Source organism: Asparagus officinalis, chromosome 8 (assembly GCF_001876935.1).
Source record: "Asparagus officinalis chromosome 8, Aspof.V1, whole genome shotgun sequence".
NCBI classification, from domain to species: Eukaryota; Viridiplantae; Streptophyta; class Magnoliopsida; order Asparagales; family Asparagaceae; genus Asparagus; species Asparagus officinalis.
The window spans coordinates 707,603-722,669 of record NC_033801.1 but is presented as its reverse complement, the minus strand read 5'-3'; the positions used below and the strand labels follow the sequence as shown (position 1 = coordinate 722,669).

The 15,067-nt window shown below is 42.1% G+C and overlaps 2 protein-coding genes across 3 annotated transcripts; one reads left to right on the top strand and one right to left on the bottom strand.

Annotated features, from left to right (window-relative positions):
- LOC109822926 lies at positions 552-1,565 on the top strand. Its single transcript, XM_020389202.1, has one exon. The coding sequence runs from the start codon at positions 787-789 to the stop codon at positions 1,399-1,401; it is 615 nt and encodes a 204-aa protein (XP_020244791.1). The 5' UTR covers positions 552-786; the 3' UTR covers positions 1,402-1,565.
- On the bottom strand, positions 2,325-15,052 carry LOC109822924 (maltose excess protein 1-like, chloroplastic). Of its 2 annotated transcripts, XM_020389199.1 has the most exons (9): positions 14,810-15,052; positions 14,549-14,701; positions 4,495-4,785; positions 4,329-4,418; positions 3,851-3,952; positions 3,642-3,760; positions 3,323-3,385; positions 3,169-3,230; positions 2,325-2,694 (listed from the first exon to the last, which is right to left on the bottom strand). In XM_020389199.1, exons 1-9 carry the CDS (start codon positions 14,987-14,989, stop codon positions 2,612-2,614), a joined length of 1,143 nt encoding a protein of 380 aa, XP_020244788.1. In that variant the 5' UTR covers positions 14,990-15,052; the 3' UTR covers positions 2,325-2,611. The 2 variants fall into 2 exon arrangements, with proteins under 2 accessions (XP_020244788.1, XP_020244789.1); XM_020389200.1 differs by lacking the exon at positions 14,810-15,052 and having other exon boundaries at positions 4,495-4,793; positions 14,549-14,653.

Genomic DNA, 15,067 nt, shown 5'->3' with positions numbered 1-15,067 from the left:
GCCCAACACCCGAGACCAAAAACATCAACCAAACGGGCCCTTATTCCCGTCACCAATAAAAGGAATAATTAAACAAAATAATTACCATCTGATTCTGCTATTGGCAATGCAAGAAGACTTTGCAGGGAATACACCAAATAAATAGCTCATTAAACCTATGTAATATAATTTATTCATAAGTAATATACTATTTTAGCACTAATGATTTGAGTATTTCTCAAGAGTAGAAACTAGACGCTTACAAAGAAGAATTTCACACGCCTGAATTCTTACAGTCAAAGTGGTATTGGACTATTGCACTCCTAAAGAGACTAAGCTATGACGCTCTTAAAACTTTTGGATTTGGATAGGCGGAGGAGACGGTCAAAAGACAAATTCTAAAGTAACCGCACCACCAAAGATATCGACATTTTTGTTCTAATGGTTCTTTGAAGATGATGCTTGCTAATAAAAGCACAGCATCAAAATTTGTCTAAACGTCAAGAAATTACAATGTTAATTGAGAGGAAAGCACTCAAGATGGTACTGCTCTCTTGCTAATAGGCCACTAAAGGAGGGGGGGTTTTCTGCAAATTGTTCCAACGGTCAAAAGGAAAGTGCCATCCAGATTCTCACCCTTCTCAGCAGCTCAAAACACATTTCTCACCCTTCTCTCTCTCTCCCTCTTCAGAAATCGACGCCCTCATCGCCGAAGCCACAGACCTCTGCACCCTCGAGCAAATTGCAGCCCTCAACACTGCTCACCTCTCCGGCTCCCCTCTTCTCCCTCCTCCTCCCATAGTCTCAATGCCTTCCCCGTTCTCCTCCTCTTCAGAGATCGATGACTCCGCAATCGATGCCGTCATTGCCGAAGTAACAGACCTCTGCGCCCTCGAGCAGATCGCGGAGCTCAACACCGCTCACCTCTCAGACTCCCATCTCCCTTCCAATCTCGACACCCGATTCGAGAGGCTCAAATCCTTTCCTGCTGCTAAGCATGAATGGACCAATGAAGAGAAAGAAAACGTACCCGGAAGCTTGAATCGGAGCGAGAGCAGCCCGATTCCGTGGCAAGATCCGAAACCCGATCAGCGACCGGTGAAGCCTGATATCAGGGAGGAGAAGCAAAGATCGGGAGGATCACCTTCACCACCAAGGAAAAGCTGCTGTTTTGTTTTCCCTCCGAAGAGGATCCAGAGAAGGGGAAGCAAGATTGATGGTGATGATGATGATGATGATGAGATTATGAAGGAGTTTGGGAGCCGTAAGCTGAAGGAGCGTCGGAGGAAGCTGAAGAAGGCGTGGAAGGATCAAGAGAAGGCGAACGAGGAGGCGGAGAAAATGGCCACGTGGGTGAAGCAGGTGTCCTCAAAGATCAATGAGGCTGCCATTGATGAGCTGCTGAAAGAGGAGCTCAAGTGACTGGTTTCGTTCCCTGATGCTAGTTTGTATGACTATAAATCTTTTCATTCAATTTCTTACATAGCATGTTGAATAGAATACTATAGATTTCAGTACAAATAGGAAACATGTACCTAAATTTTTGTTATATGCATGAGGATTATGTGTTGCTTATTTGGTTTTTCTGTGTTTGAATCTTGTTCCTGTGATTTTCATTGCCGACTAAAACCATATTACGTGTTCTTTTTTATTATTTAGTTTTGCCATCTTGCTTTGCGTAATGTGCTTCTCTGTAAAGGTTCATCTTGATCCTTGTTCTCGTAAGACATCCATCGCTCTCCAGCTACTTGAGATCCTTACGAGCACAGTTTTTTTTAAATCAATAAATATAAGGATATATATAGTTGATGCTGTCTTCTACAGATCTCTCTGATTAAGTGTTCCTTAGCATCAGCAGTTACATATTTCATAAGAATATAAACATTCATCCGTTTCTTTCTTTAAAAATGAAGATTATATTCCATTTTTCCATTAAAAACCAAAAAGAAAGGGGAAAAAAAAAGGAGAGAGAACCATGAATTTACTCTACCATCAAAAGCAAAATGCTTTTACACTTTTACCTCACATCGCTTGCTAATATATCACCTTAAGCTAAATTGACAAAATGAAGATTATGTTCTGTTTTTTCATTAAAAAAAAAAGGATTAGTTCCACTGCGAGTCCGCGACAGGGATAGGGTGTCTGTTACTACTTACTGCATTTCTCAAACAGAATAACAGGTATAGTTTCAAGTGGTATGGTACATTCAATTGCATATTGTTATACAATCATCTGAATTGCATGAGTTGGAATCTTAATAACAGGATTCTAGCGGCATATAAACAATTATAACTTCTAATAACGAGAGGAATATCTTAACATCAATCTCAAGCAAACATGAGAAGTGACAATACTAGATATTGATAACTAAGTTAAACTTCAATTGAATGGCTGGGTTACACTTACACATATTGATACAATCCACATTGTGGAAAATATACGACCAAATATTGGTGAAGAAAACAATAACATGAATGGTATATGGTCATCTATACACAGCTAACCTGGAATTATAATCAATATACAGATACAATACGCGCCTATCAGAACCAAAAAACAATACCTGGTATCTCTATTTTCATTTGGCAAATTCCGTGGATGAAAACTTCATTTCACATAGCACTGATGTGCTTCATTCTCCGACCATTAACTCCTTCAGAGATCTCACTGGTGAACCGTACCCATATACAACCATATCTTGCCGCAATGCCATTCCTGATGGAAATAAATATACATCATTAGATCAGACTTCATTTTTCTTTTTCAGCATAACATCTAACAATCAAGTCATGATAGGTACATTTCAGTTTTAAGCCGTCAATGTTGGGACATCAAGATTGGGAGGTATATCTCATCTTATCGTGTTGCACCCGTGTTCATACATTTGTTTTCAAAAGTCTTTTCTTGAGAACTACAAAAGTTCACTACTTACTAGGTCAAAAATTTGAGCATTTAGAGAGTCCTTTTCTTTGAAATGTAATAGTTCGGCTGTATCCAAAGAGGACAGAATTCTTTGGCAGTCTCACTTTGGTATGAACTTATAGCAAATGAAACAATAGTTTGTTCTGGAAAAATACACATCCTAAGATAGAAGTACATGTATGATAAATTAGATTGATAGGATAATTGAATGGGTATAGTGTTCTATCCAGGGCTATCATGTTACTGTATGGAAAATAAAAGAAATACCTAGCCATAAAATCAAACCAGTTGTTGCTCCAAAGAAGAAATATCTGCTGATACTGTTAAAACTGAAGAACAGTACAAAGGTCAGAAATAATCATTCTCAAGGGAAATTAACCAAAATTTTACAAAAACATGCTTGAAAACAAACCAATCTTACCAGTACATGCATAGCAAGTTTCCCCATCCATGCAAAACGGATGCCCAAGAGGCACCAGTGAACCTTCCAGAATCAAATTATAAGTTAGTACGAACCTTTTGTGTAACTAACCCTTTTAAACTATTGCACAAGTCCGAAAATTATAGGCAACATGATCCGGAAAGCATAGATTATAGAAAGCACCTAGTAAAATGTCAAAATCAAACATTTCAGGCCTGATGTATATATAGGTGGTGGTAGCGTTGTATCTTTGACATCTGATACAAGGTATGTATTGTGAACAAAGAGATAAGGAGAAAAGGGTCGAGAAGATTAATACCACATCAGATCGCGGATGAACAAAGCACGTGGGATCATAAGCGCATTGCCAATCATACCAAGCAACAGTGTCAAAGCTGATAACCCTTTGATGTTATCCGGGTTGAGATAGTTTGTCCACTATACATGATAAAAAAGACATCAGATGAGTGTCCCCGTTAATGCAAATGGTTTACACCTTCAATGGGAAAGAAAAAGAAATATACATACCATCTGAGCAATGGGCATCCACATGAACAGTAGAGTAGCAGTCCATCCGGATAGTGACCCGACGAAGTTCTTTCCTTTTTCTGAAAGTTTTCCAGTCCGTGCCTGCACGACACAGGTACTTTAGCATCATGGATTACCCGTAAAATAAAACTTTAAGAAGGAAACCATACAACTGTATGAAAAATATATGCTCAATTGAGCACAGACGAGCTCCTCTAGAGATGGAAAGACTTCATTGCTAGTGAACTTAGATAACCTCAACCACTGGCTTTCAATTTATTGCTAATGCACAGATCAAGCCTCCAGCTTGGTACAAAGTTTCAAGCACAGGATGGACAGTAGCTAAAAGTTAAACCTTAAAGGTCTATTGACAGGTTAGGAATCCTACATTATTTGTAATCCTACAATACTCTTGACAGTTCCAGCTCATAGAGTAATGTGCAATACAATGAAGCCAAATAAATTCAAAAAAGCATACCAGAATAACCGCAGCAGTGGCTATAACACAAGAAACAGTGCCCGGTAAAATGCTGCTAGGAATGAAAGGGACAAATGTCGACCACATGACCTGAGACAGCAATAACCTAGCTGATAAGCTTCATCACCATCACTGCAGTAATTATAACCAGACAGCATATGTTCACCTGTGGTAGAACTGAGAGCCCTCCTATGGTTATAAAATCCTCCCAAAGCTGCCAAATCCCGTTATGAAGCCATCGGAAATAATTCAGGAAGTTCAAGACTAACCCCAAGGCCACAACTACCGATGTCGCAATGTAGTGAGGAAGGGGCATGGAGCCAGCCAAAGCAAGCTGTGCTATGACAACATAGATTGAAACGACGCCCAAAGTCTGAACAAGAATTGCCTCTTTTTCTTTCTTCTTGACAAAGTAGGAGAGCAGTGTCAGGTTTCCAAGGAGGCCTGTCAGCATTCCCTGTCAAACTTCAGGATTCATGTTACTCATTAAAATGGGATGTCCTTCCATTCATGTGTTAAATGAAATATAAAAAGAGTTGCGCAAGATAAAATCGCCTTTAGTCCGGGGCACAACCATTTGTTAGGACAATTAAGAACACAGAATCTGATCATGGAGAAGACGCTCTTTAAGTTAAAGTAGATGGCATGAAACCTGAGAACATTAGGATTTAATCTAGCCTGATGCACATCTTAATTTGGTTAAATCTGAAAAATGAGACTCGTTGCAACAAGAAAAAGGAGGTATATCTACACGATGTTAAGAGGACAAGGACTTGTCTCTTACTCTCTTCACACATAGCTTTAGATTTCGGTTTACCGAAGGGAACAACATAAACCCTCATTGTTAAGATACACACCAATAAGAATGCCTCGAACGGAGACGAAATACACAGAATAAAGGCATAAAATCAATCATAGTATTCACAGATATACGTGGTTCACTCCTTCGGAGCTACTCCACAGTGCAACGACGACGTCCAATTCTTTTATATTCCAAAAGAATTGGATCAAAGAGAACACTCACTCTCTTGATCAACATACACTCCAAGAACTCTCACAAACTCTCTCTATGTTTTCTCTCTTACTCTTCTACGAGAGGAGTTGTTTCTGGGATGAATTTTCTTGAAGAGTTTAGGTTTTATTTATAGTGTTTGGGAAACACTATGCACAAATAAAATATTATTAGTGGGACCCGCCACTTAATAAGAATTTATTGTGGGACTCGCATCTTTTTTTCTTCTTCAAATCTTTCGGCACCGAATTCGGCCACCGATCTCTTTTGGTCAAAAAAGGTGGGCTGACAATCTCCCACTTGAAGATTTGATTGAGTATCAATCATACATTCACACTATTCTTGGTTGCATTATCCGGATATCTTGTATTTTTAGCATCTTAAACGGCATTCAACATTCTCAACGGAGGCAATATGAGGCTGCACACAGCCTCACATTCTCGAGCGGAATTGGCTTGGTCAGCATATCGGTTGGATTGTACATCGTATCAATCTTCACAAGCTTGAACTCGTTCCTACTTTGCCATCTCCGTATGGCATGGTGCTTCACGTCAACATGCTTGGTCCGAGAATGGAATGCTTCTCGACAACCGAAACGGAGTACGTGTCTGCAGCAGAGGCAGCAAAGGAGTTGCTATGGTTGAAAGCTTTTCTTCTCGAGCTTGGGGTAAGCTTTGAGAAATATTTCATCCACTGCGACAGTCAGAGTGTTATTCACTTGTCTGAGAATGACGCATTCCATTCTCGGACCAAGCATGTTGACGTGAAGCATCATGCCATACGGAGATGGCAAAGCAGGAACCAAGGTTTTAAATATCGGTTATCGGGAATTTATCGGACGACCAAAATTCTTATCGGATAGCAGAAATCGGGGATATATCGGGGATAAGTAGTATTTATCGGAGTGATATACTAGATGGTGTATATATATAATATAATAACTAAAAAATGTAATCTAACCATGCTTAATGAAATATAAACATACCAAAATGTAAATCATCATGTTTAGAATCACTAACCAATTGTAGAAAGTAAAACTTGCATCTTAACCGCACGATGAAACCATTCGATTGCATAGCCTTACTTATCGACCGATAATCCCAATAAAAAAACCTTACTTATCGGCCGATAAGTACCGATAACGCCGATAACTCCCCGATAACTTGCCAAAAACGATAACCGATTAAAAATCCAAGTTATCCTATCGGAGAGCTCCCAAATCCGATAACTCGGCCGATAATATCCAGGAACGAGTTCAATCTTGTGAAGATTGATACGAGGTACAATCCAGCCGATATGCTGATCAAGCCAGTTCCGCTCGAGAAGGTAAGACTGTGTGCAGCCTCATATGGCCTCCGTTGAGAATGTTGAAGACCGTACAAGACACTAAAGATACAAGACATCTAGATGATGCAACTAAGAATGATGTGAATGTATGATTGATACTCAATCAAATCTTCAAGTGAGAGATTGTCAACCCACCTTTTTTGACCAAAAAAATCGGTGTCTGAATTCGGTGTCGAAATATATGAAAAAGAAAAAATTATGTGGGTCCCACAATAAATTATTATTAAGTGACGGGTCTCACTAATAATATTTTATTTGTATATAATATTTCCCAAACACTATAAATAGGGTCTAAACTCTTCAAAAAAAATCATCCCAGAAGGAATGTCGTCTTCACATCCATCTGCTCTAGATGGAGATCTCGAACTGCCACAATGCTCAGCACAGTCCAGATCGTGGTCAACTTGACGACGGGAGCGAAAACGTCAGAATAGTTTATCTCTGCTTTCTGCTCATATCCCTTCACTACAAGCCTTGCCTTGTAGTGTCTCCGTCCATCGGCTTCATCCTTGACCTGGTAAATTCACCGATTGTGAAGAGCCTTTCGTCCTCTTGGAAGCTTTACGAGCTCCCAAGTCCCATTCTTCATCAATGATTTTATTTCTTCCTCCATGATAGACTCCCACTCGCCCCTAGCTTTGTCGGTCTGCTGTACCTCCTCATAGCTCTCTGGCTCACTATTGTCAGTCAGGAGAAGATAATTCATGGTGGAAATGTACCTCTGGCACCCTTGGATTTCTTAGAGCTTTGCGAATTGCGATCGGCAGCTCTGTTGAATCCTGTTGCTGTTCATCCGACACGTTCTCTTGGTCTCCGTCTTCTATGCTAATTGGTATCTCACCACCGTCCTCACTGTCAGTAATATCTGAGAAAAGAGAGGGAGATAACTGACTTCCACTCATCTCTTTGGTCTTGTACACCGTATTCTCATGGAACACGACGTCACGACTACGCACTACCTTATGCGCATCGTGATCCCAGAAACGATACCCATATTCATCTACTCCATAGCCGATGAAAGAGAGCTTCTTTGACTTTGGATCAAGCTTTGATCGGTCTGTAGGACTGGTCATGACATAGGCATCACAACCAAATACCGTAAGTGCTCTAGCTTCAGCTTCTTTTTGGTCAAAGCCTCCTCAGGTATCCCATAACTGAGAGCCGCAGATGACCCGCGGTTGATCAAGTATGCAGCAGTATTGACAACTTCGGCCTAAAAATTCTTGGGCAATCCGGAGTGGATCCTCAAACTTCTGACGCGCTCCAAGATAGTGTGATTCATACGCTCCGCCACTCCGTTGTGCTGAGGTCTGCCTGAAACGATCTTTAATCTCCTAATCCCATGGGACGAGCAGAAGTTCTCGAACTCCTGGTTGCAATACTCGTCTCCATTATCAGACTTTAGACACTTCAGTTTATTGCCTGTTTCGTTCTCCACACAGGCAAGTCACTTCTTGAAAATGATAAAAACATCTGACTTGTACTTTAAGAAGAACACTCATAATTTTCTAGTAGCATCATCAATAAAAGTGACAAAGTAAAGAGAGTTGCCAACATATAGAACTTGCGCAGGTCCCCACACGTCGGTGTGCACCAACTTTAATTTCTATAGTTTTAGAGCCGGTCCGGTCTTGTTGAAGCTCATCTTCTTTTGTTTGCCTAGGATGCAGTCCTCATAGAAAGTCAGATCAATCTTGCTTAGACCCGGAAGCCTCTCTCCCGCGGCCATAATCCGCATCCCCTTCTCGTTCATGTGGTCAAGTCGTCGATATCATGTCATGCAGTCGACGGATGATGATGATGATGTTTGTCCTGCGACAAGCAAACGGTCGATCTTCCCATTGACGATGTAGAGAGACCCCTCGCGATTGCCGCGTGCCACCACCAGAAAACCCTTGGACACCTTCTAACTTCTCTGCTCGAAGGATACTCTGTAACCGGAGTCAGTCAGTTGTCTGACTGATATAAAATTTTGCCTGAGATCCGGTACATGTCGAACGTCGTTCAGCGTCAAGGTGGTCCCGTCTTCCATCTTGAGGGTACAATTTCCCTTCCCAGAAACCTTACAAGGTTGATCGTCGCCAAGATAGACTATCCCCAAGTCCTTCACGAACGATGAAAGCAGTTTTTGTTGTGAGATTGCATGAAAAGATGCGCCAGAGTCGATGACCCACGCATCGTTTTTGTCTTCTAGGGATAGGAGAAGCGCATCTGAATCCGTCTCGTGCATGAGATTGGCTGCACTGTCAGCCCGATCATCTCCTGCTGATGCTGGAACAGAAACTCTGCAGTCCTGTGCAAAGTAACCCTTCTTTCCGTATCTGAAGCACTTCTCTTCACCGTAACCATTCGGGTTTGGCCCTTTAGATTTCTCTCTGGATTTTAATTGGCCTCGTTGTCTCCTACCCTTCTTCTGCGCACGCCCTTCTGTCTTGACATGCAGAGCACTCCCACTGCTAGAGGCCTCAGCTCCTGAGACTTTGCGGTGAGATTCTTTATCCAGAATTACCCCAATCATCATGTCGAGCTTTATCTTGTCATTACCATTAGCGTTGCTCACTGCCATCACCATATTCTCTCATGAATCCGGTAAACAGCTTTATCTTGTCATTACCATTAGCGTTGCTCACTGCCATCACCATATTCTCTCATGAATCCGGTAAACAAGAAAGTAGCAGAAGAGCTTGGATCTCTGCTCACTGCCATCACCATATTCTCTCATGAATCCGGTAAACAAGAAAGTAGCAGAAGAGCTTGGATCTCATTGTTAAACTTGAGATCTACTGCAGCAAGCTGTTGCACCACAACCTGAAATTCATTTAAGAAATCCGCCACGCGAGCTCCTTGCTGCATCTTTAAATTGAACAGCTTTTTCATCAGGTACACCTTATTTGAAGCAGATGGCTTCTCATACAGCGCCTCCACGACCTCCATCAACTCCTTAGTGGTGCTCGCATGCGAGACGTTGTAAGTCACATGCTGGTGAAGATTGAGCCTGATGGTGGCAAGTGCTCTACGATCGAGCACCTTCCACTTATCGTCGTCCATTTTCTCAAGTTTCCCCGCCTCTCATTGGAGGGGTAGGAAAAGATCATTCTGGTATAAATAGTCTTCTATTTGCATCCTCCAATACCAGAAATTTTGGCCACCGAATTTGTCAATTCGAATCATGTTGTCTTCAACTGTAGATCTCATGGTGAAAGATAACATCTTTCCCGAACCGTATTTGTGAATAGTAACAGTACTTATAAATAGTACCGTACTGGTGAATAGTATCGTATTCGTGAATAGTGCACATTGTCTTAAAAGAGTAAATAATAATCTAACTTATTTTCTTATGTGAAGGATCCACTTTTAGTGACAGCCACAGAGCATACGATAAGCAGATATATATACTCTAAATCAGGCTCTGATACCAGTTGTTAAGATATACACCAATAAGAATGCCTCGAACGGAGACGCAATATACAGGATAAAGGCACAAAATCAATCCCAGTACTCACAAATATACGTGATTCACTCATTCGCAACTACTCCACGGTGCAACGACGACGCCCAGTTCTTTTATATTCCAAAAGAATTGGATCAAAGAGAATACTCTCTCTTGATCAAGATACACTCCAAGAACTCTCACAAACGCTCTCTAGGTTTTCTCTCTTACTCTTCTATGAGAGGAGTTGTTTCTGGGATGAATTCTTTTGAAGAGTTTAGTCCCCATTTGTAGTGTTTGGGAAACACTATGCATAAATAAAATATTATTAGTGTGACCTGTCACTTAATAATAATTTATTATGGAATCTACATCTTTTTTTCTTTTTCAAATCTTTCGGCACCGAATTCGGTCACCGGTTTCTTTTGGTCAAAAAAGGTGGGCTGACACTCATCATAGTGTTGAGCATTGATGCAGCTGCAAGGACATAAGTATGTCTCTAAATATACGTGATTCTCTAAACTCTTCAAAAAAATTCATCCCAGAAGGAATGTCGTCTTCACATCCATCTGCTCTAGATGGAGATCTCGAACTGCCACAATGCTCAGCACAGTCCAGATCGTGGTCAACTTGACGACGGGAGCGAAAACATCAGAATAGTTTATCCCTGCTTTCTGCTCATAGTCCTTCACTACAAGCATCGCCTTGTAGCGTCTCCGTCCATCGGCTTCATCCTTGACCCGATAAATTCACCGATTGTGAAGAGCCTTTCGTCCTCTTGGAAGCTTTACGAGCTCCCAAGTCCCATTCTTCATCAATGATTTTATTTCTTCCTCCATGACAGACTCCCACTCGTCCTGAGCTTTGTCGGTCTGTTGTACCTCCTCATACCTCTCTGGCTCACCATTGTCAGTCAGGAAAAGATAATTCATTATGGAAAGGTACCTCTCTGGCACCCTCGGATTTCTTGGAGCTTTGCGAATTACGATCGGTAGTTCTGTTGGATCCTGCTGCTATGCATCCGGCACGTTCTATTGGTCTTCGTCTTTTATGCTAATTGGTATCTCATCGCCGTCCTCACTGTCAGCAATATCTGAAAAAATAGAGGGAGATAGCTGACTCCCACTCACCTCTTTGGTCTTGTACACTGTATTCTTATGGAACACGACGTCACGACTGCGCACCAACTTACGCGCATCGTGATCCCAGAAACGGTACTCATACTCATCTTCTCCATAGCCGATGAAAGAAAGCTTCTTTGACTTTGGATCAAGCTTTGACCGGTCTGCAGGATTGGTCATGACATAGGCGTCACAACCAAATACTCGTAAGTGCTCTAGCTTCTGCTTCTTTCCGGTCCAAGCCTCCTCAGGTATCCCATAACTGAGAGCTGCGGATGGCCCGCAGTTAATCAAATATACAACAGTATTGACAGCTTCGGCCCAAAAACTCTTAGGCAATTCGGAGTGGATCCTTATACTTCTGACGCGTTCCAAGATAGTGCGATTCATACGTTCCGCCACTCTGTTGTGCTGAGGTCTGCCTGGGACGGTCTTTAGTCTCCTAATCCCATGGGACGAGCAGAAGTTCTCGAACTCCTGCTGCAATACCCGCCTCCATTATCAGACTTTAGGTACTTCAGCTTATTACCTGTTTCGTTCTCTATACAGGCAAAACACTTCTTAAAAATGATAAAAACATCTGACTTGTGTTTTAAGAAGAACACCCACAGTTTTCTAGTAGCATCATCAATAAAAGTGATAAAGTAAAGAGAGTTGCCAACATATGGGACTTGCGCAGGTCCCCACACATCGGTGTGCACCAACTTTAAGTTCTGCAGTTTTAGAGCCGATCCGATCTTGTTGAAGCTCACCTTCTTTTGTTTGCCTAGAATATAGTCCTCATAGAAAGTCAGATCGATCTTGCTCAGACCCGGAAGCCTCTCTCTTGCGGCCATAATCTGCATCCCTTTCTCGTTCATGTGGCCAAGTCGTCAATGCCATGTCATGCAGTCGACGGATGATGATGATGGTGCTTGTCCTGCGGCAAGTAAGCGGTCGATCTTCCCATTAGCGATGTAGAGAGACCCCTCGCGTTTGCCGCGTGCCACCACCAGGAAACGTTTGGACACCTTTCAACTTCTCTGCTCGAAGGATATTCTGTAACCGGAATCAGTCAGTTACCCGGCTGATATAAGATTTCGCCTGAGATCCGGTACATGCCGAACGTCGTTCAGCTTCAAGGTGGTCCCGCCCTCCATCTTGAGGGTACAATTTTCCTTCCCAGAAACCTTGTAAGGTTGATCGTCGCCAAGATAGACTGTTCCCAAGTCATTCTTCACGAAAGATGAAAGCAGCTTTTGTTGTGAGGTTACATGGAAAGATACGTTAGAGTCGATGACTCACGCATCACTTTTGTCTTCTAGTGATAGGAGAAGCACATTCGAATCCATCTCGTGCATGAGATTAGCTGCACCGTCAGCCCGATCATCCCCTGCTGATGCTGGAACAAAAACTCTGCAATCCTATGCAAAGTGATCATTATTTCTGCATCTAAAGCACTTTCCTTCACTGTAACCATTCGGGTTTGGCCTTTTAGACTTCCCTCTGGATTTTGATTGGCCTCGTTGTCCCCTACCCTTCTTCTGCACACGCTCTTGTGCCTCGACATGCAGATCACTCCCACTGCTAGAGGCATCAGCTCCTGAGATTTTGCGGTGAGATTTTTTATCCAGAATTACCCCAATCATCATGTCTAGCTTTATCTTGTCATTACCATTAGCGTTGCTCACTGCCATCACCATATTCTCTCATGAATCCGGTAAACAAGAAAGTAGCAGAAGAGCTTGGATCTTATTGTTGAACTTGAGATTTACTGCAGCAAGTTGTTGCACCACAACCTGAAATTCATTCAAGAAATCTGCCACACGAGCTCATTGCTGCATCTTTAGATTGAACAGCTTCTTCATCAGGTACACCTTATTTGAAGCAGATGGTTTCTCATACAGCGCTTCCACGGCCTCCATCAACTCCTTAGTGGTGCTCGCATGCGAGACGTTGTAAGTCACATGCTGGTGAAAATTGAGCCTGATGGTGGCAAGTGCTCTACGATCGAGCACCTTCCACTTATCGTCGTTCATTTTCTCAAGTTTCCCCGCCTCTCATTGGAGGGGTAGGAAAAGATCATTCTGGTATAAATAGTCTTTTATTTGCATCCTCCAATACCAGAAATTTTGGCCGCCGAATTTGTCAATTCGAAGCATGTTGTCTTCAACTGTAGATCTCATGGTGAAAGATAACATCTTTCCCGAACCGTATATGTGAATAGTAACAGTACTTATAAATAGTATCGTACTGATGAATAGTATCGTATTCGTGAATAGTGCATATTGTCTTAAAAGAGTAAATAATAATCTAACTTATTTTCTGATGTGGAGGATCCACTTTTAGTGGCAGCCACATGGCAGCCACAGAGCATACGATAAGCAAATATATATACTCTAAATCAGGCTCTGGTACCAGTTGTTAAGATACACACCAATAAGAATGCCTCGAACGGAGACGCAATACATAGGATAAAGGCACAAAATCAATCACAGTACTCACAAATATACGTGATTCACTCATTCGCAGCTACTCCACGGTGCAACGACGACGCCCAGTTCTTTTATATTCCAAAAGAATTGGATCAAAGAGAACACGTGCAACGACGACGCCCAGTTCTTTTATATTCCAAAAGAATTGGATCAAAGAGAACACTCTCTCTTGATCAAGATACACTCCAAGAACTCTCACGAATTGGATCAAAGAGAACACTCTCTCTTGATCAAGATACACTCCAAGAACTCTCACAAACTCTCTCTAGGTTTTCTCTCTTACTCTTCTATGAGAGGAGTTGTTTCTGGGATGAATTTTTTTGAAGAGTTTAGTCCCCATTTATAGTGTTTGGGAAACACTATGCATAAATAAAATATTATTAGTGGGACCCGTCACTTAATAATAATTTATTATGGAATCTACATTTTTTTTCTTTTTCAAATCTTTCGGCACCGAATTCGGCCACCGGTCTCTTTTGGTCAAAAAAGGTGGGCTGACACTCATCATAGTGTTGAGCATTGATGCAGCTGCAAGGACATAAGTATGTCTCTAAATACATGGGCCATAACCAACGGATTAACTTTTATTTCGCCTTTATGTATTTGCTTGGATACAATTAAAAGTTTTTGAATTCTAATAATACCAATGCTTTACTCTTTCAAAATGAGGACTTTGCACCTCTTCATTAACCAAAAAAAAAAAAAGGCAGCGCAATCGAATTCCAAAGGGCATAATGTACGCATTGCGTTCCAAAGTCAAGTCAATCAAATCTGCATTATGATAGATAATTTATCAAACACAAAAAAAGGAAGGAGCATTAGGTTCATAATCTCACAAGCCAGGGGACTGCAAAGAGCGCAGCTTTATCTCCGGCAACGAGGTTCTGATAATTGAGCAGGATCTGAGGGAGCTGAATTAGCAGAAAAGGTAGGTTTGAAGCTCCGGCGAACTTCGCGGTCATCGAGTCCCATTCCAAGTACTTGGATTCCTACTCAAAACAAGAGGAGAAGAGAAAAGGAAAGACTTTTATTATCTATTACTCTTTATTAAGAGAAGCAAAAGAGGAGAACATAGCGTCTGAATCAACCGTCCTTACTTGGCGAGAAGAGGCAGAGGCGGCGAGCGGCGGGACCGATCGGCGACGGGGCCGGCGGAGAAAACGGGAGGGAGCTAGGGTTCGGGGCCCTTTTGGCGGGAAGGCGGGACCGAGAGGAGAGAGAAAGAGACGGGGGGCCGAGGAGAGAGAAAGAGGCGTCATCATCATCATCATCATCATCACGAGAGAGGGAGATTGGGGGAAGATATTCGAGGGGTGGAGGGGGGAAGAGAAGAGGTGCGGAGAGGGGCCCCACTT

Coding starts and splice junctions, on each gene's coding strand:
- LOC109822924 (XM_020389199.1), bottom strand. CDS start 14,989: ATGATGATGATGATGATGATGACGCCTCTTTCTCTCTCCTCGGCCCCC. Junction 4,419..4,494: donor GGCTCTCAGTTCTACCACAG/GTGAACATATGC, acceptor TTGCTGTCTCAG/GTCATGTGGTCGACATTTGT. Junction 2,695..3,168: donor TGGTTTGATTTTATGGCTAG/GTATTTCTTTTA, acceptor TATTTCCATCAG/GAATGGCATTGCGGCAAGAT.
- LOC109822926 (XM_020389202.1), top strand. CDS start 787: ATGCCTTCCCCGTTCTCCTCCTCTTCAGAGATCGATGACTCCGCAATC.